Genomic DNA, 21,971 nt, shown 5'->3' with positions numbered 1-21,971 from the left:
TGTCTTATAATTTTCTGAGTAAAGGTCTTTTACATCTTTGGTTAAATTTATTCCTAGGTATAAGAGTGGACATCCTTGTCTTGTTCCCAATTTTAAGGAAAATGTTTGTAGTTTTGACCATTGAGTATGATGTTGGCTGTGGGTTTGTCATGTATGGCCTTTATTACATTGAGATATGTTCCCTTTACACCCATTTTACTGAGAGTTATCATAAATGGGTGTTGGATTTTATAAAATGCTTTTTTTGCATCTATTAATATGATCATGTGGTTTTTATTCTCATTTTGTTTATGTGGTATATCACGTTTATTGATCTGCGGATACTGTACCAACCTCACATCCCTGGAATAAGTTCCACTTGATCATGGTGTATGGACTTTTTAATGTATTGCTAATATTTTGTTGAAGATTTTTGCATCTATACTCATCAGGGAAATTGACCTATTACTTTCTTTCTTTGTAGTGTCATTATCTGGTTTTGAAATTAGGATAAAGCTGGCCTTGTAAAATGAAGTTGAGAATCTTTCCTCCTCTTAAACTTTTTGGAATAGTTTAATAAGGATATGTGTTAGTTCTTCTTTGAATATTTGGTAAAATTCACCTGTGAAGCCATCAGGTCCAGGGCTTGGTTTGTTGGGAGTTTTTTTTATTACTGCTTCAATTTCACTAGTTGTAATCTGTCTTTTCAGATCCTCTGATTCTTCGTGATTCAGTTTTGGAAGCTTGTAGGTTTCTAGGAAGTTATCTGTTTTGTCCAGATTGTTCAATTTGTTGGCATCTAGTTGTTCATAATATTTTCTTACAGTTGTTGTTTGTCATCTTTCAGTTCTTATTTTATTTATTTGGCTCCTCTCCCTTTTTTTCTTGATGATTCTGGTTAAGGGTTTGTCAATCTTGTTTATCTTTTCAAAGAACCAGCTCTTGGTTTCATTGATCTTTTTTTGTTTGTTTGTTTTTTTAGACTCTATTTCATTTTTTCTGCTCTGATCTTTATTATTTCCTTCCTTCTACTCACCCTGGGCTTTGTTTATTGTTCTTTTTCTAGCTTTTTAAAATGTAAAGTTAGATTCTTTATTCAAGATTTTGCTTGTTTCTTCAGAGAGGCCTGTAATGCTCGGAATTTCTGTCTTAGGACAGCTTTTGCTGTGTCCTTTAGATTTGGGGTTGTTGTGTCCTCACTTTCATTTGTTTCAAGGTATCTTTTTTTACATTGATTTTAGAGAGGGAGGAAGGGAGAGGGAGAGAGAAAGAGAGAGAAACATTGATGTGAGGGAGAAACATTGATCAGTTGCCTCCTGTGCATGCCCCTACTGGGGATAGAACCCACAATCTGGGTATGTGCCCTGACTGGGAATTGAACCAGTGACCCTTCAGTACATGACATGACTCAGCCGCACCAGCCAGGGCTCAAAGTATATTTTGATTTCTTCATTGATCTCATTGTTAACCCATCCATTGTTTAGTAACATGTTATTTAGCCTCCTTGTCTTTGTGTGTTTTTCAGTTTTTTCTTGTGGTTGATTTCTAGTTTCACACTATTATGGTCAGAGAAGATTCTTGATATGATTTCAATCTTTTTAAATTTATTGAGACTTGTTGTGTGTCCTAACATATAGTCTATCCTAAGAAATGTTCCATGTGCACTTGAAAAGAATGTATATTCTGCTGCTTTGGGTTGAAATGCTCTGAAGATATCAATTAAATCCATCTGATGTAGTGTGTCATTTAAAGGTGCTGTTTCCTTGTTGATTTTCTGTCTGGAAGATCTATCCATTGGTGTCAATGGAGTGTTAAAATCCTCTACTATGATGACTGTTGTATTACTTTTGATGTCTCCCTTTATGTCCATTAAGATTTGCTTTATATATGTAGGTGCTCCTATGTTGGCTGCAAAATGTTTACAAAGATTATATCCTTTTGTTGGATTGCTCCCTTTATCATTATGTAATGTCCTTCTTTGTCTCTTATTATAGTAGCCTTTGTTTTAAAGTCTATTTTGTCAGATATAAGTATTGGTACCCCAGCTTTTTTTCTCATTTCCATTTGCATGAAATATCTTTTTCCATCTCTTTAACTTTCATTCTGAGGTGGGTCTCTTGTAGACAACATATATATGGGTCTTGTTTTTTTATTCACTTAGCTACTATATGTATTTTGATTAGAGCACTTAAGCCATTTACATTTAAAGTGATTATTGATAGATATGTATTTATTGCTATTTTATTCTTTAAATTATGTTCCTCTGTTTTTATGTTTGTTCTTCTTCTTAAAGTAGTTCCTTTATAATTTCTTGTAATACTGGTTTGGTGGTAACAAACTCCTTTAGCTCAAGCTCTTTAATCTTCATGTTTAAATGATAGACTTGCTGGGTAAAGTAGTCTTGGCTGTAGGTCCTTGCTTTTCATGTCTTTGAATATTTCATGCCAATCCCTTCTGGCCTGAAATGTTTCTGTTGAGAAATCAGCTGACAGTCTTATGGAAGCTCCCTTGTAGGTAACTAACTGCTTTTCTCTTGGAGCTTTTAAGATTCTCATTTTGTCTTTAACTTTGCCATTTTAATTATGATGTGTCTTGGTGTCGGCCTCTTTGGTACATCTTGTTTGGAACTCTGCACTTCCTGAACTTGTATGTCTGAAAACTTCATATTAGGGAAGTTTTTGGTCATTATTTCTTCAAATAGGTTCTTGATCCTTTGCGCTCTCTCTTCTCCTTCTGGTACCCCTATGATGCAGATGCTGTTATGCTTGATGTTGTTCCAAAGGTCCCTTAAACTATCCTCACTTTAAAAAATTCTTTTCTCTTTATGCTGCTCTGATTGGTGTTTTTTTCTACCTTGTATTCCACACCACTGGATGTGGATACTCTATGCTCTACTTTGCCCAACCTACTGTTTATTCCTTCCAGTGTATTCTTCATTTCAGATACTGTAATCTTCATTTCTGACTGCTCCTTTTTTATGGTTTCTATGTCCTTATTCATGCTGTTGAGCATCCTTATAACCACTACTTGGAACTCTATCTGGTAAATTGCTCACCTCCGTTTTATTCAGCTCTTTTCCTGGGGATTTCTCCTGTTCTTTTATTTAGGGTTTCTTTGTCTCCCCATTTTGGCTGACTCTTTGTGTTTGTTTCTCTATATTAGATAGATCTGCTATGACTCCCAATCTTTGTAAGGTGGTCTTATGTAGTAGGTGTCCCTGGGGTTCAGTAGTGGAATCTCCTTGATCACCTGAGCTGTGTGCTCCAGGAATGTCCCTTGTGTCGGCTATGTGACTCAACATGTTGTAATTGAGTCTCAGTTGCTATTGGCCCTTTCATGTATGGGATTGCCCTCAGGCTGGCTGACTGTGAGACTCAACCCCAACCACAGCATGTGAGCTGCTATGTAGGTGCTGACCACATGAAGCAGAATTCGCCTCAACAGCATCTGGTGGCTGCCAACATCCCCTTTGGATATGCTGATTTTGAAGCTTATTGGATCCTGCTCTGATGTTGTCTGAAGCTGGCCACTGGGTGTGTTGGTTCTGGGCCTCTTGTGAGAGACTCTGGTGCAGGCCAATATAAGATGCTGCTTGTGACTGGCCCTTGGCAACCTGTGTGGAGCTACAAGCAAGCCACAGTTTGTGGCTACTTCTACTGGGCTAGGTGTGCATGGGAAAGACCAAGCTGTACTCGACCCTGGGGCAGATCAGTAAATGCCCCAAAGCACCCCAAGACCTGCCTCTGCTTACCTCCACCTGCTGGCTGCTTGTTAGGCTCAGTCACTGAAAGAGCCTCTGGCTGTACACCTTAGCAGGGCGTAAGCTCCACAACATGGGGTGAGAGGGAGTCCAGAAGGTGGGGCTATTGCTTTCTCCCAGGCTGATGCCACATGGAGGAGAGTGCTCCATCCAAGAAAGATAGTGTCTGTGGTGTGGGAGAATGACCCAGCTCAAAGATCCTAGAAACTATCCCTTCAGCTCCTTCCCCAGAGCCACAAACCCCAGTCTCTCCTCATGTGACTCTAGTCTGCTTCGCCCTCCATCTGCCAGAGCCCAGGATGAGTGGTAGTCTCAATGTGACTTCTTCTGTAAGTCCTTGGTTATGAGTCTTCTCTTCAGCTAATCTTCAGTTGGTTATTCAGGATGATTGTTCTATAATTTAGTTGTAATCCCAGTTTGGTCCTGGGAGGAGGTGAGTGTAGCTTCCACCTACTCCACCACCACATTGGATCCCCTAGTTCAGGATTTTTAAATTGCTCCTTCACCTTTTCTTTTTCCAGACTTCATCTGAGACTCCTTCTTTAGCCAACATTCTTCAGCCCTGAACACATTTGCTATCCTTGTCCTTCTCTTCTTCTCTTTCTTTAGCATGTTTAAATTTAAACCATCCTTTGTGACTCCTTTTCCTGGAAAAATCACTGTAAGGAAAGAATGATGTACTGTGGAGAGATGACTCACCTCTCCAGACTTAGTAGTTCTTCTATGAGTTAAGTCATTTCCATGATGAGCCAAGTTGATGTCTCCTGTCTATAATCCCTTACAAGCTGAACTTTGCCCCTTGGCCAGCATTGCATGCAGCTCATGGCCCTCCCCACCCCACCCCCTTTGCTAGAATCCCTTCCCCAGCAATTTCATCACTCCCTAGAACAGCCAAACATTTTTGGTATAGTTCTCTCAGTTAGTGTTTAACCAAACACCTGTCTCTAAGGGGTGGGGTGAACTGATAGAAAAAAAATGTTGAAAGCCTGAGACTCAGGAGGGCAATTTCTGCAGGGACTCCCTTGCTTCTGGAGGAGAGGGAGGTAGTGCAGTGGACTGGTGGCACAGGAGTGAGACACAATGGAGTCTGGCTTCACCTCCAAGGATACTTACCTGAGCCATTTTAACCCTCGAGATTACCTAGAAAAATTGTACAGCTTTGGGTCCACACACTCTGCAGAAAACCAGATTCTTAGGCTTCTTCTGAAAAATCTTTTCAATATATTCTGTGTGGGTAAGTTTGTCTGTTGTCTGTGTCTCCTATCCACGCCTCCCCACAGCCCCCAAACATAAGTCATATAGATGGAGTCTTCGGGCATGACTGGGTTTTCTGTCTAGTCATTGTTATTTGACAGCCCTTTTGGTATCACTTTCTTATGTAGCTAAGATAAAAACTAGTGTCTGTATGGATACTTTACAGTTACAAAGTGCTTTTATATCCATTATCTTGTTTGGTCATATAAAAGGGAAACCAGAGACTGGAGTTCTGTCCTTGATTCTACATGGATTTGCTATGTGACCAGAGCCAGCCGCTTGGCCCTAGTGATGGGCCACTTAAGAAATAGAGATTCTAATACTTATTCTGTTCCTAACTCAAAGGATTGAATATTCACTTGTTGTGAATATGCGTGAGATAAAGATCTCCCAACATATGAAGAACTGGATACTTTCTGGATAAAGACATTATGTAAACTAAATTTTTAAAAAATTTAACTTTCCTCAAAAGTATTTCTTAATAGGAATACTTATGCTTCCTCCCTGGATTGGGAAACAGAAAATGAAAATCTGTTTTCAAAAAAGACTTAGAAGAGTAGTGAGTCTCGATGGTCTAACTGGTGAGAGAGGTGGTCTGTCTCTGGGGCTCTCCCTGGGGCTCTCCCTCGTAATGCTGGCAAAGACAATGCATTCAGCTCTGTCTGCCGCCACATAAAGTCTGATTCTCCATCCTTGTTCCTTCCTCTAAATCAGCTGGCGTGAAGGGAGACCTCCTGATTGACATTGGCTCTGGCCCCACCATCTATCAGCTCCTCTCTGCTTGTGAATCTTTCAAGACAATCATTGCTACTGACTACGCTGACCAGAACCTGCAGGAGCTGGAGAAGTGGCTGAAGAAGGAGCCAGGGGCCTTTGACTGGTCTCCAGTAGTGGCCTACGTGTGTGAGCTCGAAGGGAACAGGTAGAAAAACTGCTTCTGGGCTTTCTGAGGGGACTTGAGTGACAGTTTGTTTTTCAGAGCCAAGAATTAGCCTTAGAGTTCAAGTTGAAAAGCAAAGGAGACAGAGAGACCAAAGGGAAATCCTAATGGATGAGAGCAAGAGCAAGGTAGACGAGTGTGCGTGCATGCGCGTGTGTGCATGTGTGCGCGTGTGCGTGCATGTGTGTGTGCGTGCGTGCATTTGTGTGCGCCAGAATACAGGGAGAGAGCTGAAAAGATGGATACTGAGCCAAGAGGAGTAGGCTTTTCCAGGCCTGTGTGTGGGCTCAGTGTCCTGACCAGGTACCTTAGGACCTTGTTTTAAGACTTCAAAGGGTGAAACCAGCGCCTCCCCAGAAGCTGTGGGTGTGGGAGCTTACCCCCTGAGTGCCCCCCTGGCGCTAGCCACCCAAGCACAGAGGACTCTGCCGTGAGGGTGGCTAATGCTGACACCACCAGGTACACCAAAAAGCCGACTATGTTTTTAAACTGAGATTAACAGCGTACAGGGACTATTTGAAAGGAACTTGTTACTTCACCATCCATAAAATTAGAGTTTTATATACTCACAACTAATAACCGAAATCTGACACTAACCGATCTACAAGTAAACATGCCACAAGTCTGGTTTAAATTACTATTTCCCCACATAAGAAACTGGCCCTAGTCTACGAGGCAGGGGTGACAGTGCTGTGCTCCACTGGCTTGTCCTCTCGTCCTGAGCGCCTCCACCTGCGGCCCGGCCAGCCGCCGGCTCTCGGAGCGTCATGTCTTTGCCGGCAGGCATGCTGCCGAGGCCCCGCCAACTCCTTTGTAAACTGCATAAAAATACGACTTTTGTGTTTTTTCTAGGATCCTGCTGGCCCTGTCTGTTACTCCTTATATCCTCAGTTTACTTATCCTTTTTGTTTGCTCTTGTTGGTTTTTTTGGGAGGGCTTTTATTACATTTTTTTCTGTCTCCCCCCACTGCCCTTACCAAGGATTTAATTTTTACATAAAATCTCTCTCTTCCTTCCCCAATCCATTTTTTCATATCCCCCCCCCCCCCCACTTTGTTCCTATAATGCACACTTTGTGTGCTGCACAACATCCCCTGTCTTTTCTTTCACAATGTGAAAACACATCTCTTTCATTAACATATCTCATGATTTGGTCAAGAAAGGGCTCTAATTTCTTGGCAAGACAATGCCCCTCAAGAAATAAGTGCTAACACTTTTGCACATGGTTAAAGGAGCTAGTCTGTCTCCCTCCCTCCCTCCCTCCCTCCCTTCCTTCCTTCCTTCCTTCCTTCCTTCCTTCCTTCCTTCCTTCCTTCCTTCCTTCCTTCCTTCCTTCCTCCCTCCCTCCCTCCCTCCCTCCCTCCCTCCCTTCCACAAGCCTATATTGATCACCTATGATGTGCTGCTGGGGTAGAAGTGTAAGCAAGACAGAGAAGGTCCCTGTCTCCTGGAGCTCACGTCAGGGTAGGCAGACAAGTGCCAGATCATTTGGGTCCTCAGGACCAAGTTAAAGATCGTGGACTTCAAATGTAACAGAAACGCACTAGAGGTATAACCAAGAGAGTGTTGTGGCCCACTTTGCGTTTATAAAGAGCTCTCTGGCTATTGCGTGGAGAATGGGTTGGAGGAGGTTAGAGGAGAGGGAGATGCAGAAAGGAGATCATTTAAATCCAGGTAAGAGACGGTGGTTGTTTGGGCTAGGCAATGGTGAGAGGTAGATGATTTGTTTTTTTATAAATACATCTTTATTGATTTCAGAGAGTGGAAGGGAGAGGGAGAGAGAGAAACATTAGTGATGAGAGAGTCACTGATCGGCTGCCTCCTGCACGCCCTCGACTGGGGATCGAACCCTCAACCCGGGCATGTGCCCTGACCGGGAATCGAACCCTGATCTCCTGGATCCTAGGTCGATGCTCAACCGCTGAGCCACGCCTGGCCGGGCAGAGGTAGATGATTTTAAGATGGAAAAATGGAACACCTTTTACATAAATGTCTAATGTATATTATAAAATTCTTTTAAAAAGAAAGAAAGAAAACCCTATGGAATCTACAAAAAACTCTCATAAAATTAATTAATGAAGTCAGCAAGATCACAGGGCATAAGGCCAATATATAAAAATCAATTCTATTTCTATATAGTAGCAAATAAAGTAAAAGTAATAAAGTGAAATAAAAATAAAATTTAAAACTACATTTTTAAATAGGATGGATAAGAGTTGATATCACATATCAACGGTGACTTCCGTATTCCTGAACTCGAACAACAGGACTGAGGCAATAGCCCTGAATTCAGGGGAAATATAAGATCATGTGGCCTTAACATGTCCTTGAGGAATAGGCCGCCTCCATGCTCTTCCTCTGGAGCGATGGTCATTTTCTTACACTTGTACTTCCATTTGGTTCCCATCTAGTCACCAACTGTATTTATTCCTGAGTCAGGTTCCCTTCTGAAACTAACTCTAAAGTCTGTTTCTATTTCTTTAACCTTCCCATAGTCTTTGAAAGGTTTGCTGACCTAAGAGTGTTCTAAGCTTTATTTCATTTCTTTACATATTGTTGCTGCGCCCTCTTGTTCTTAGTAAACGTGGATTGTCAACTGGAAGTAACAAGGTGACGCTAGTGGTACAATTCTCTATAATATAGCAGGATGAATAAGCTAGGAGTTTTCTATTTTGTTCCTAATTAACCTTTTTTGCTGTCACACAGAGTGACTAAAATTCCACTGGATTTCCACTAGCCTTTTATTTCTTTTACCAGGGATAGTAAGTCATGAAATCAGACAGTGTAAGTCCTCCAACTTTGTTCTTTTTCAAGATTATTGAAAAAGATCAGTGCCATTAATTTTAGAATAAACTTGTCAATTTCTTTTTTAAAAGGCTGCTAAAACTTTGGTTGTGATTTCTTTGAATTTGCAGATCAGTTCAGGAGAATGGGTATACTGACTCGTCAGCCGTGAGCATGGTTGATATCCTCACTTACTTAGGAATTCAGTTTTTCTCAGCAACGTCCTGTAGTTCTCATATTTTGCATTTATTTTGTTAAAAACTTGCCTTTGTGTCACATTTTCAATGTTATGGTTAAATGTATTTTGAAATTTTATTTTTATCTCATTTTATTATTTTTATTTTATTTGCTACTATATAGAAATACAATTGATTTCATATATTGGCCTCATGCTCTGTGATCTTGCTGACTTCATTAATTAATTTTATGAGAGTTTTTGTAGGGTTTCTTTCTTTTTAAAAGAATTTCATAATATACATTAGACATTTATGTAAAAGATGTTCCGTTTTTCAAAGAAATTTCCTCTAGTTCCTGGCTTTGCTGTCTTTCTCAGAGCAATAAACAGTGATTACTACTCGCGAAGATAAGCCCCTCCGTTGTGTTGGGCAGTAATTATAACTTTATGTTTTAAGTCATTAGCATCTCCGAAAACTCCCTTTCATTTCCCCACATGGGCCGACTGCACTGCACACAGTAAAAATATGCGCTACTATAACCAAAGAGCCTGAACAGAAGCAGAGGCCCAAGGATGTTTGGGTGCTGGTTTGAGTAACAGTGTCGACTGGCACCAAACATCTACTTATTCATATTAGTAAAACTGCAATAACAGCCCGGCCAGGCATGGCTCAGCGGTTGAGCATTGACCTGGGATCCAGGCAATCGGGGTTCGATTCCCAGTCAGGGCACATGCCCAGGTTGCGGGCTCGATTCCCAGTCGGGGGGGGAGCAGGAGGCAGCTGATCAATGACTCTCATCATTGATGTTTCTATCTCTCTCTCCCTCTCCCTTCCTCTCTCTGAAATCAATAAAGACACATTTAGAACAAACAAAAAACCTGCAATAATAGACATGAAAGCCACTGTAGGAAAAAGGAGCTCAGGAAGGAGATCACTAAATATAACTAAATACACTTTGAATATAAATACCATGTATTTCCTGCTTAGTATCAGGTAAATATCTAAACTCTCTATCTTGAATTCTGATCTAAGAAAAAGGTCAGAGACAATTACAAAGAAGGTGCTCCAGATTATCGGGGCCATTTTGAAAACAATGAGGTCCTCTGGGACAGCCACTTTCATCTTTCTTTTTATCAGAGATTTACGCTGGTCCTTCTGTTGGTAACCCATTTATGTCTGCACCCTTACGGTCTGCTTTGCCTTTCTATCATTGGATTCCTGTGCAGCTTTTCCAGGCCACATACCGCTAACAAAGGGGGACGTCACGGGGTATATGCAGGGCTCCAGGAGCTTTCAGTAGATCCAGAGTGGAACTGGAATGAGTGTACAAGGAATGCACACCACTGTCTCAGGCCAAAGCTCCGGAACATGAGAGCCCGGGGCAGGGGAGCTGTGTGCCGCCCGGGCTGCAGGCCTGGAGCCTGCAAAGCAGCCTGACAGTGCTCAGGCCACAGCCCACTGCCCACCGCCCCCCACCCGCACCTCGGCCATAAACAGGAGGGAGCCCACCCAACCCTGCTGACCACCAAGCCCAAGTAGGTCCACAGGGGATTTCTACGTACATTCTTATATCATCTGCAAATAAAAAGCTTTACCTCTTCTATTCCAACTTTATGCTTTTTGTTTCTTTTTCTGGCCTATTACACTGGCTAAGACTTCCAAAACAATGTTGAGTAGAGGTTATGAGAGCAGGTATTTGTGCCTTTTCCCATATGTTAGAAAAACATGTTCAATGGTTCATCATTAAGACTGATGTTAGCTCTGGGTTTTCATAGATATTATTTATCAGACTAAGTTCCCTTATAATTCCTAGTTTCTTGAGATTTTTTAACCAAATACTGAATTTTGTCAAATGTAGGGTTTCTTTGGCCCTGCCAGTGTGGCTCAGTGGTTGAGCGCTGACCTATGAACCAGGAGGTCATGGTTCGATTCACGGTTCAACTCCCGGTCAGGGCACATGCCCCGGGGGCGTGCAGGAGGCAGCCAATCAATGACTCCCATCACTGATGCTTCTATCTCTCTTTCCCTCTCCCCTCCTCTCTCTGAAATCAATAAAAAAACATATTTGTTGAGAAATAGTCATATGATTTTCCTTCTTTATTCTAAAAATGTGAACTGTGTGGGGTGGTTTTGAATGTTTAAACCAAATTGACCTAAGCCCCTTGGTCATGGATGAGTATCCTTATGAGGAATATTGAGCTTTAATTTGAAATATGCTTGGCAGGTTTTGAGATCAGTATGATGCTAGATTCATATACCAAGTTGAGAGTGTTCCTTCCTCCTCTATTTTTTAAGAGTTTGTATTTTTTCCTTAAATGATTGATGGAATTCACCAGTGTAGTTATCTGAACTTGGAGGTTTCTTCATGTGTGTGAAGATTTTTTATTAAGAATGCTGTTCCCTTAATGGCTATTTGGATTTTCTATTTCTTCCTTTGTATGTTTTGACAAGTACTATTTTTCAAGAAGTTTGTTCTTTTCATCCTGGTTGTGATCTTTTTTTTTGGCACAAGGTTTTTTACCGTATTTTTTATTACCCTTTTAATGTCTGTAGAACCTGTAGTAATCTTCCATCTTTCATTCTTGAAATTGGTAATTAGTCTTTTTAAAATCTTGGTGAATCTCGCTGTAGATTGATAAATTTTATTAATCTTTCAAAGGACCAACTTTTGGTTTTGCTGACTCTCTTGATTGTCCATTTTACATCGTATTGATCTCTGTTCTGATTTTTCTTACTTTCTTTCTTTCTTTTACTTTCGTTTTAATGTTCTTTTCCCCTAGCTTCCTAAATGGAAACTAAACACATCAATTCCCACCTTTCTTTCTTCTAATGTAGGCATTTAAAGTTAGATTTCTTTCAGCCTTGTTTTAGCTGCATCCCATGATTTTTGATATGTCATATTTTTATTATTGTCCATTCAGCATATTTTCTTAATTCCTTTATAATTTCTTCCTTGGTCATAAATTACTTAGAATTGTGTTGCTTATTTCCAAAAATTTAGGGTTTTCCTAGATATCGTGTTGTTATTGGTTTCTAATTAAATTTTGTTGTAGTCAGAAATTTTATGGCCAGCATACAGTCTCTCCTGGTAAGCAATCTATGTGCTTTCTACATTGAAAAGAATGTATATTGTCCAGTTGTGAGTTTAGTTTCTATAAATATCAATTAAGTCGGGCATAGAGATAGTATTGTTCAAATTTTCTGCGTGATTTTTATTAATCTATTACTGAGAGGTGTTAAGATGTCAAACTATGATTGTGGGTTTATCTCTTGCTCCCCATCGAGCCAACACTTGCCTCCTGTATTTTGAAGCTTGCTAATAACTGCATACATTTTTAGGATTGCTATATCTGCTTGATGAATGGGCCATTTCGTCCTTATGAACCATCTCCCCTTTCTTCCAGTAATACACTTGTCCTGAAGCCTACTTAGATATTAATGTGGTCACACCAGACGGCTTTTGCTTGGTGTTTGGGTGGGCTGGTCGGTAGCCTCCAAGATGACCCCCAATAATCCTCTCCTCAAGTTTTCAAACTCTCATTTACTTCCCTCCACTTGTCTGTTGGGTTTAGCCCTTGATTCTAACAAACACAACGCGGAGAGCGACAGGGCAGCAATTCTGAAACAGGGCAGAGCAAGAGGGCAGCTGTCCTTCCTGGGCGCTCTCGCCCCCCCAGTCCCGGGTCCCGAGGAGCGAGCTCAGGCGGGCTCACGGCCTGGCAGCTCCGGCAGCCCCGGGAGACCTGGCACCCGCACCCAGCTCACCCACGCCCAGGCAGCACACGCGCAGAAGCTGTTAGATAAATGTTTGCCACTTTCAATGGCCAAGTTTGGGGGTAATTTATTATACAGAACAGATAACTAATATACATGGTGTATCTTCTCCCACCCTTTTGTTTTCGACATGTTTGTTTTTATACTTCAAGTGATTTTCTTGCAAATAGCATGTTGTAGGTCTTGCTTTCCAGCCAATCTGACAATTTCTGCCCTTTAACTGGATTGTGTAGTTGATTTACATGGAATGTAATTACCGATAATGTCTGGGTTGGGTCTAAGTCTGCCGCCCTGGTGTATATTTTCTGTTTGTCCCGTCTGTTTGTTGTGCCTTTGTTCCCACTTCTCCTTGCTGAATAGAATAATTTTTGGTGTTCTAGTTAATATAAGTATACATATTTTTAGTATTCCTTTTTATCTTTTCTACTGACTTTTATCTCTTCTATGGACCTCTTCTGTGTTTTGTGTGCACACACGTGACTGTCCTAGAAATTACATTATATATATTTACCACATCTATTACCTCATGAACAAAGTAAGATATTGCAACAGTATAATTCCTTTAATGCACCCTCTCACCCCTTTTGCACATGTTGTCATATGTTTTATTGTATATATACTATAGCACTACAATACATTATTGTTTTTGCTTTAAACAGTCAGTAGTGCATTTGTTTTTTTATTGTTTTATTTTTCATTGTGGTTTTAAAAAACACATCCATAACATCTATCATCTTGGGGAGCATTTGAGATCCTGCTTCTCAGTATATGTCGTCAGTTTGACTCAAATAAACTCTTATGAAAATTCTCTAAAAATATATATATAGAGAGAGAGAGATCGCTCTACTGGCGTGGCTCAGCGGTTGAGCATCGAGTTATAACCCAGGAGATCGTGGTTCAATTCCCGGTCAGGCACATGCCCGGGCTGCGGGCTCCATCCCCAACAGGGAGCATGCAGGAGGCAGCCGATCAATGCCTCTCTCATCACTGATGTTTCGCTCTCTCTCTCCCTCTTCCTCTCCGTGAAATCAATAAAGATATATTAAATATACATATATCATCCTATCTTTAAGTGTACAATTCAGCAGTTTTAAGTATATCCGCGTAAGTCAGTCTCTGTCCTGTCTAGTATTCTTCATTCCTTTCTGCAGATCTCGGCTTCTATCTGGCATCATTTCCCTTCACCTGAAGAACTTCTTTTAGTGTTTCTTATAATGCAGGTCTGCTGGAGACAAATTCTCTCAGTTTTTCAATATCAGGTAAGAGTCAATAATTTTTTCTTCCTTGTACTATGAGGAATTTAACAATTTTTGACTCCCAAAGTCCTGGCAAATCTCAAGTTTCGGGTTTGATCCCTGGTAGGGGGTGTGCAGGAGGCAGCTGATCAATGTTTCACTCTCACATCGATGTTTCTGTCTCCCTTCCTTTCTCTCTCTCTCTCTCTCTCAAAAAAAGGCTACTTTCATATGCCATTTTAACTTACAAACCCCTTAGAATTTTGTGCTGGTGATAGCCTTCAAACTCAAGATATATTCTTCAAAATAAAAGTAATTTAAAACTTTTCTATTAACTATGTGTTTCCACAGAATGAAATTAGTATTAACTAGAAAAATAGCTGTAGCTATGAGGATTTGGATAATATGTAAAATCAAAATAAATAAGGAGCCCTACCAGGTTTTGCCCAGTGGTTAGAGCATCGGCCAAAGGACTGAAGAGTCCTTGGTTCCATTTTGGCCAAGGGCACACACCTCGGCTGCAGGCTCCATCCCCTGCCCTGGTCAGGGATGCAGGAGGCGGCCAATTGATGTGTCTCTCTCACATGGATTTTTCTCTCTTTCTCCCCCCCCCCCCCGCCTTCCACTCTCTCTGAAAAGCAATGGGAAAAATATCCTCAGGTGCGGTTTTAAAAAAAATATTTAATAAGTAAATAAATAAATAAGGAATTTCCCAGGATTTATAGAATTTCAGAGAAGGTTAGTAAAAAAGTGCTCAGTCATTATCAGACAAAACACCTTTCTGAAGCCCGAATCATGTATCAAGTAGGCTTTTAGAACTTTCTTAATTTCCCAGCCATCACAAGCCTTTCCTTCTAGTTCAGACATGGACCCTTAAAATCTGGCAGGAAACTAAAAACATTCCTTATCTCATGCAGAATCATCAGCCTCTAACAATTGGCTCTTAAGACGCGTCCCTTCCCAAGTGCTCTGTCAAACTAAAGAACTGTATTTTGGCAGGAAGACGGTGCATCCGCACCCTTATCCCTGCGCTGGATCCTGTGGCTTCAACTATTTTGAGAATGAGAGTGACCCCATTCAGCTTGTGTCTTTCCTAAATCTTCAAGTCCCTCTACCAGCCCACGACCTATTTCCCCGGAGATTATTTCCTCTTTATCTGACGCTGTTTCTTGTCCTGACTGCTGCCAAAGACTGTTTGAGCTCTCTCCTGTTCCTCTGCCTTTGGAGTGTGACTCATACACTTAGAGCCACTCATTTTTACAACTGTCCTCAAAGTTGTAAGACGCTGGTACCAAATTCTTTTTTCACACTGTTCATTTATCAAGTGAGAATGTCAAATACTAACATATAACTAATTACTCAAGTGTGAACCAAGAAAAACGAGGTTTTACCTTAAGAAATCCTAGGAAGAGCATTCATTAACCCCTGCTCCTGGAGCCGGGAGCGCATTGCCCCGGGTTCCCGGCCCGTCGCCTCCACAGCACCTGGCAGCTTGTTAGAGATGTAGATTCTCGTCCCCTCTCCCACCTGCAAAATCGGGATCTGCGTTCACTCATGACCTGCGGGAACTGCATGCATGTCACAGTTTGGGCAGCGCCGGTGCGCAGAGCAGAGCTTCCCAACAGCTGTGCCAGCGCGCAGGTGGGCACGGGGTCAGCTGTGCCCTGCAGGGGGCTTGGCCCTGGGCAGCCAGGGGCTGCCTCAGTGCACTGGGGACAGAAAGCTCAGCGCCTGCTAAGGTGGCATTTCTCTGACGAAAATGTTCTCTATACAGAGATTTTCAATCTGTTTAAGAAGACATTTGTCTACTGCCCCAAATAGACACAGTTGCGCTAAATTTGTTCCATGAACTAGTGAAATGCCTAGACTCCAAAGCATCTCTGTGTTTTCGTGTCTTGTAAAAGGTTGATATTCTTTGTCAAAGTCAGGATCTTGATGGTCATGACGATTGTTTCAGGGATACCTAGGAAAAGTTTCTACCTTTTGGCCCCGGCCGCTGTGGCTCAGTTGGTTGGAGTGTCCTCCCCTACAACAGAAGGTGATGGGTTCGATTCCGCGTCGGGGCACATACTCAGGTTGTGGGTTTGATTCCTGGTCAGGGCACGAGGCAACCAATCGATGTTTCTCTCTCACATCAATGTTTCCGTCTGTCTCTCCCCTCTCTCCCTCCCTCTCTCTAAAATCAATAAAATAACCTGGCCGGGCATGGCTCAGTGGTTGAGTGTCGGCCTAGGATCCAGGCGATCGGGGTTGGATTCCTGGTCAGGGCACGTGCCCGGGTTGCGGGCTCGGTCCCCAGTCGGGGGCGTGCAGGAGGCAGCCGATCAATGACTCTCTCATCACTGATGTTTCTCTCCCTCTCCTTTCCTCTCTCTGAAATCAATAAAGATATATCTAAAATCAATAAAATATATATATGTAAAAAGAAGTTCCTGCCTTTTGTAAGAATGCCTTTCTTTTAAGTAAGTGCTCTCATGCATTATTTCTTGGGGAAAATTAACAGGGCAGGTTGGAAACCTTCTACTGGTCATTTCCTTCAAATTGTACATTTCAAAGTGTTTCAAGTCCAATGTGCGTGTCTCAAAGCATCTCAGATCCAATGTGCTCCAAATGGAGCTATGATCTTGCCCCAAACTGCTCCATTTCTGGTGCTCTTCTCTCGAGTGGCACCATCATATAATCGGACAAACCACAGCCTGGAAGCCAGCCCTGTCATCTCCCTCTCAGTCACGTTCCATGACCAGCACCAAGTTTTATTTTCTTCCTGAGCTTCTCTTGAACCAGGATCTTTCTTCCAATGTTTTTCATTGTCCTGGTCTAAGCTATTATCTTCTCCCTCCTAACTGGCCTCCCACCTCCACTCTCATCCAACATAACTAACTCAAAATGTAAATCTGTTCACATTGCTCCCTTCCCCAGCATCCCTTAATGACTTCCCATGGCTTTCAGGACAAAAAGCGAAATTCCTAACACTGTCCACAGAGCCTCGCCTCCTCTGCCACCTGCTGGCCCGTTTGCTGCCCTTTCCTCTGCTCTCTGCTTTGCCTCCTGAGACCCAGCCTCTCTGGGTCGCGCTCTCCATGCTCCTCCCACAGGGCCTTTGCACTTGCTCTCTCCTCTTACTGGGATATTCTCCTCCCTCCGTACTCTCCTGGCCTGGTCGACTCTTTACTTCTGCATCCGCTCTAGCTCTGCTTCCCGGCCCCTTTGTGGAGGAGCTTTGCCTGATCCTCTGACCAAGTCAAGCTCCCAACATTCCTCCGTTAGAGCCATGGCCCTCCCCTTCCTAGCATTTATCAGAGCTTTAATCTGTCAGTTTTATGGATGATCATTGGATTAATTCTTTCTCCCCCACCAGACTGTAATCTCCATGAAGATGGGGTCTGTTTCTCATTGACTCCACCTTGGGGCCCATTGCCCAGTGCTCTTCCTGGCACTTAATAGGAGTTCAAAAGGTATTTGTAAAGTAAATGACTGCACATGCTCTGCTTTCCAGAGTCTCCCCCCAGAACATCTTTCATCTGACCCAGCTGTGGCTACCAAAGGTTTCCCAAGGACTATTCCTTGCTCTTACAATTCTTACATCGACATCCAAGCTTATTTGGCTTTTTATTTCCTTTACAGGTTTTCATTACTCTCCCTCAGGAGGCCCAGCTGGAAGCTCTGGGGGCGGGTTTGGGGAAGGTGAGAGTAATAGAAAAAGCAAATCCGGAGATTTCAGAGATTCTGCTCCACCACCTGCCTTGCAGAGACAGGGCAAGAGGAGCCTCCTCTAAATCTCAGGATAATTCTGTGGGTACAGAAAGACATTCTTCAAAGCATTCTTTCCAGGAGTGCTGCTATCAGTTCATGCACCCCCTGCTCCCCCAGGCTTTCAGAGATGGCATATTTACCGAGGGAATAGCCGCCTTTCTTGCATATTGATTCATGTAAAGAACATCTTTAGAACTAGAGAAGTGGCCACACTGCTGTTAGCTTTCTGTGAAACCGCAGAACACTTTTCTGGTGTGTGTTTATTGCCTACCCCTTGAGTTAAATGTGAGGCTGAGCCGTAATAGCCTGTCTCCAGGCGAGTCCATTTCCCTGCGGGGAGCGTGCAGGCCCCAAGGAGCCCTGAGGTGTAATCTTTACACAGCTGCCTTGGCAACTGAGTTCACCAATGTTTGCTCTAGGTCCAAGGACGCGCAGACATCCACAACAGTGGGTGTTTCTCACAAATTTCCCTCTCAAATTGGCACATTCTCTGCAAGCTTTCTAGACTTCACAGTGTGCCTCACAGTTTGGGAACAATTGTCATTGTCACCTGACTGGCAAATTCTGGCTCTGTGGTGACTGTGTCTTTAAAATAGCTGAATACAAAGGCCTGCTCGTGCCATGACTTAAACACCCATTCCCCAAATGCTCCCAATATGAAAGGTCACCTTTAAACACATTAGAAATAAGCTATGTTATCATTTCTCTAGCTTTCTGTGTACACTTACATTATCCAAATGCACCGGTAGGGCATGTGAAATTTTTCTATTCTAGATTACTTTACCTATTCAAATCCATGTTTCACACAGGCTTGCATACTGTTGAATTATTATTTTTATTCTTAAAATGTTCTATCAATTAAATTATCCACGTTCTAGCAGGCTGGGCTGCAGCTTTGCATCTGATTTCCTTACTTTTAGAAGGACTAACATTCCCACTTTGCCCACGACTGAGAGGGGTTCCCAGCATCTGGGATTTTCAGGAAGACCAGAAAGTCCAGCCGTTTTTACAAAATCAAAAGCAATTAATCCCTGTATATACCAGTTTATTGGTTGGTATGAATTCCCTGAAACCAATACCTTGCTAAGCTTTCTCTTTCTCTTTCTCTCTCTCTCTCAACAGCTTTACTGAGATAAAATTCACATTACAATTCACCCATTTAAAGTGTGTGATTCAATAGTTATTAGTATATTCACAGAGTTGTGCAATCCTCAACACAATCTCAGAACATTCTCACAGCTCCCCACGCAAACCCTGTGCCATTAGCAGTCACTCCCAGTTCCCCGTCCTCTCAACTCCTGGCCACCACGGTCCGCTGTCAGTCCCTATAGCTTTGCCCCTTCTGGCACCTCCTGTAAGTGGAATCATATATGCTGTGGCCTTTTGTGCCTGGCTTTTTTCACTCAGCCAGTAAGGCTCTTCCATACTGTAGCATGTATCAGTTGTTTATTCCTTTTTTATTACTGAATAATAGTCCATGGTATAGATATTCCACATTTATCTGTTCACAAGCGGGTGGACATTTTCGTTTCTGTCTTTTGGCTATTGTGACTAGTGCTGCTATAAATACTTATGTGCGAGTTTCTGTGAGATCACGTTTTTGTTTCTCTTGGGTAAAAGAGAAAGTCCACGCTGTGAGTGGAATCCCTGGGTCATGTGGTGACTCCATGTTCAACCTTCTGTGGAACTTCAGACTGTTTTCCAAAGAAGCTGCTTCACGTTCGCACCAGCAGTGTGTGCAGGTTCTGGTTTCTCCACATCCTGGGCAACACTTGCTATTATGTGTCTTTCCTACTATAGGCATCCCAGTGGGTGTGAAGTGGTATCTCAGAGTTTGATCTGCAATTCCCTGGTGGCCAAGGACGTGGAGCATCTTTTCATATGTTTACTGCTAAGTTTCTTAAATGGAAAATTATAATAAACATAAAGGATGTTGTAAAAACTGACTATATACTGAAGGCTTAAGATTTTAACTAAATACTTAAATAGGATATCCACAACTAATTGCTATTATCTCAAATCATTCCCCCTAGAGGCAAATCTCCAAGTTTTATTTAAACCATAGACTTTTCATCACGATTAGAAATGGTACCAGTGTAAGTCTCTCTCTCACCTGCTCTGATGTTGTGCCATCCTCTGCTCTCCCCTCCAAGCCTGTTGCCCAAGTGGCTGTCCTCTCCTGGAGCCGAGGGACTACATGTTCCCGCATGTAAGCCTGGGTCTGCACCCCTGGTGCTTTGTTGATTAACTTCCTCAAAAGGCTGGAGGCCCAATCATCGCTTCTATTATCTGGGCTCCAAGGCCTCTGGGCACTTCACACACGCAGTTCTTCCCTTTCTCCTACCTCTCTGGTTTGCTGCTACTGTCTCCAGTTTCTCTTCTGCATTCTGTGTCTTTGTCAGTTTGTTCCTTCGCTCCCCCCCAACAAGTTCCTAAAGGATCCAGGCCCTCTATCCCATCTCCTGCCCTTGCCTCCTCTGCTCCTGTCATTGACTGATTTTCTCTCAAAAACCCCACTGATTTGGCAGAAGAGGACAGGAGCAAGGCTACTGAGAAAATGATCTCCTTCAGAAAACACTCTACTGCAGTATGTTTTGGAGCCTGAGAATGGCAACTAGTAGTTTTATTCTCTCTAGAAAGGCCCTGGTCACAACTGTGTGACAGTGATCACCAGCTTCTAAAAATGTCTCTGGATGACCCCACTCCCCTCACTAACCAGCCACTACTAAGATACCACGTCAGCATTTTAAACCCATTATTGCCTGATATATATGGGTCAAATGGCCACTGCCTTGCAAGTTGGTAGAGGGGACAAAGGTAATGATAAATTAATTAATAATAATTAATAAATCATCATAATAATAAATGAGTGGCACTACTTTAAGCAGTGGAGGAAGAATAGTTGCATGGGGCAGGCCAGTATAGAGGCAGCGGCCAGGCGTTTTTGTTGTCATTTCCATATAAAGACATTCAGCCAGCACCGGGCAAGGTGACCACATTCAGATGCGAACATGGTTTCTCATGTCTTCTTTCTCTGCTTTGACAACAGCGAAGGCCCCAAAGACACAACACGTAGGGCGACACTGATTTTCAGCCCGGAGCAAAGCTATCTGTGGCCCCCACGCTGAGGCAGACAGTGTCTGTCGTTTCTGTTTCAGGGCCAAGGCGCAGGAGAAGGAGGAGAAGCTGCGGCGGGCGGTCAAGCAGCTGCTGAAGTGCGACGTGAGCCAGAGCCGGCCGCTGGGGGCGGCCGCCCTGCCCCCGGCCGACTGCCTGCTCAGCACGCTGTGCCTGGATGCCGCCTGCCCCGACGTGGCGGCCTTCCGCGCGGCGCTCAGCAACCTGGGCGGCCTGCTCAAGCCGGGGGGCCACCTGGTGCTCGTGGACGCCCTGAGGAGCAGCTACTACATGGTGGGCGAGCAGAGGTTCTCCAGCCTCTCCCTGGACGAGGAGGCGGTGCAGGCGGCGGTGAGAGAGGCCGGCTACACCATCAAGCAGTTCGAGGTGATCTCCCAGCGTTATTCTTCCATCAAGACCAACTGCGAAGGACTTTTCTTCCTGGTGGGGCAGAAGCTGAGCAGAGCTGCGTGACTCACGCCTTGTGGTCACAGCGAAGGCAATTCCTCTGACTTACCTGGCTGCCTTCAGCCCTTGGTTCTGTCACGGTCATTGTGCTTAGTAGAAGCTAGTGGCTGGGGCCCTGAGGGTTTGTCTGGGACAGGTTTTAGTCGTCAGCCTACTTAGGAGCAACTGGTTGACCACCTACTCTGTGTCTAGAGTTCACTACCTGTGATTATAAAAGAAAATATAATTTTCCTTAAGCATCCCGGTTACGATGGCTCAAGCCCACACCTCCCCACAGAGAAATGCCTGAAGTTCCTCAGCACTCATTTCCTCGGGGGCCCGCTGCCTCCTTCTCTCCCACAAGCAGGTTTCTCCTCCTCTCTGCCTCTGCCTTCTCTAGGGACCCCATCCTCTGCCAGGGTCCACTGGGGTCAGAGAACAGCTCTCGCTTTGCTCCTGGGTCCCAACGATGAGTGAGGCCCTCCTCTTACTCCCCACAACACCTAAGCCAAGGCTGTGAATTCTACCAGAAGAGAAGTTTAGGAGTTAGCAAGAGAGATAACAGGCTCTGTCTTATAGCTGCTGTTAGAAACGGTGTCTTCAGAGCCCACACCCTTAGAGAGTCCTGAAAGGTATCCTGTTAGCATAGCTCTTGGCCAAGTATCTACTGTGAGTTAGCTTATCTCCTGATGACACGCCTACACCCTCTGGTTCCCAGGCACCATCCCCCACAATGCTCTAGAACAGGGGTT

At 43.3% G+C, this 21,971-nt stretch overlaps 1 protein-coding gene across 1 annotated transcript; it reads left to right on the top strand.

Moving 5' to 3' along the window:
• Window positions 1–4,718: 4,718 nt before the first annotated feature.
• On the top strand, window positions 4,719–21,479 carry LOC308565896 (nicotinamide N-methyltransferase-like). The gene is made up of 3 exons (XM_081155641.1): window positions 4,719–4,973; window positions 5,708–5,915; window positions 20,814–21,479. The coding sequence occupies exons 1-3, from the start codon at window positions 4,820–4,822 to the stop codon at window positions 21,244–21,246; spliced, it is 795 nt and encodes a 264-aa protein (XP_081011767.1). The 5' UTR covers window positions 4,719–4,819; the 3' UTR covers window positions 21,247–21,479.
• Window positions 21,480–21,971: the final 492 nt, after the last annotated feature.

Source organism: Miniopterus schreibersii (assembly GCF_964146895.1).
Source record: "Miniopterus schreibersii genome assembly, chromosome: 12".
NCBI classification, from domain to species: Eukaryota; Metazoa; Chordata; class Mammalia; order Chiroptera; family Miniopteridae; genus Miniopterus; species Miniopterus schreibersii.
The sequence above is the reverse complement of the archived record's forward strand: the minus strand, read 5'-3'. Positions and strand labels throughout refer to the sequence as shown.

Coding starts and splice junctions, on each gene's coding strand:
- LOC308565896 (XM_081155641.1), top strand. CDS start 4,820: ATGGAGTCTGGCTTCACCTCCAAGGATACTTACCTGAGCCATTTTAAC. Junction 4,974..5,707: donor TTTCAATATATTCTGTGTGG/GTAAGTTTGTCT, acceptor CCTCTAAATCAG/CTGGCGTGAAGGGAGACCTC. Junction 5,916..20,813: donor TGTGAGCTCGAAGGGAACAG/GTAGAAAAACTG, acceptor TTTCTGTTTCAG/GGCCAAGGCGCAGGAGAAGG.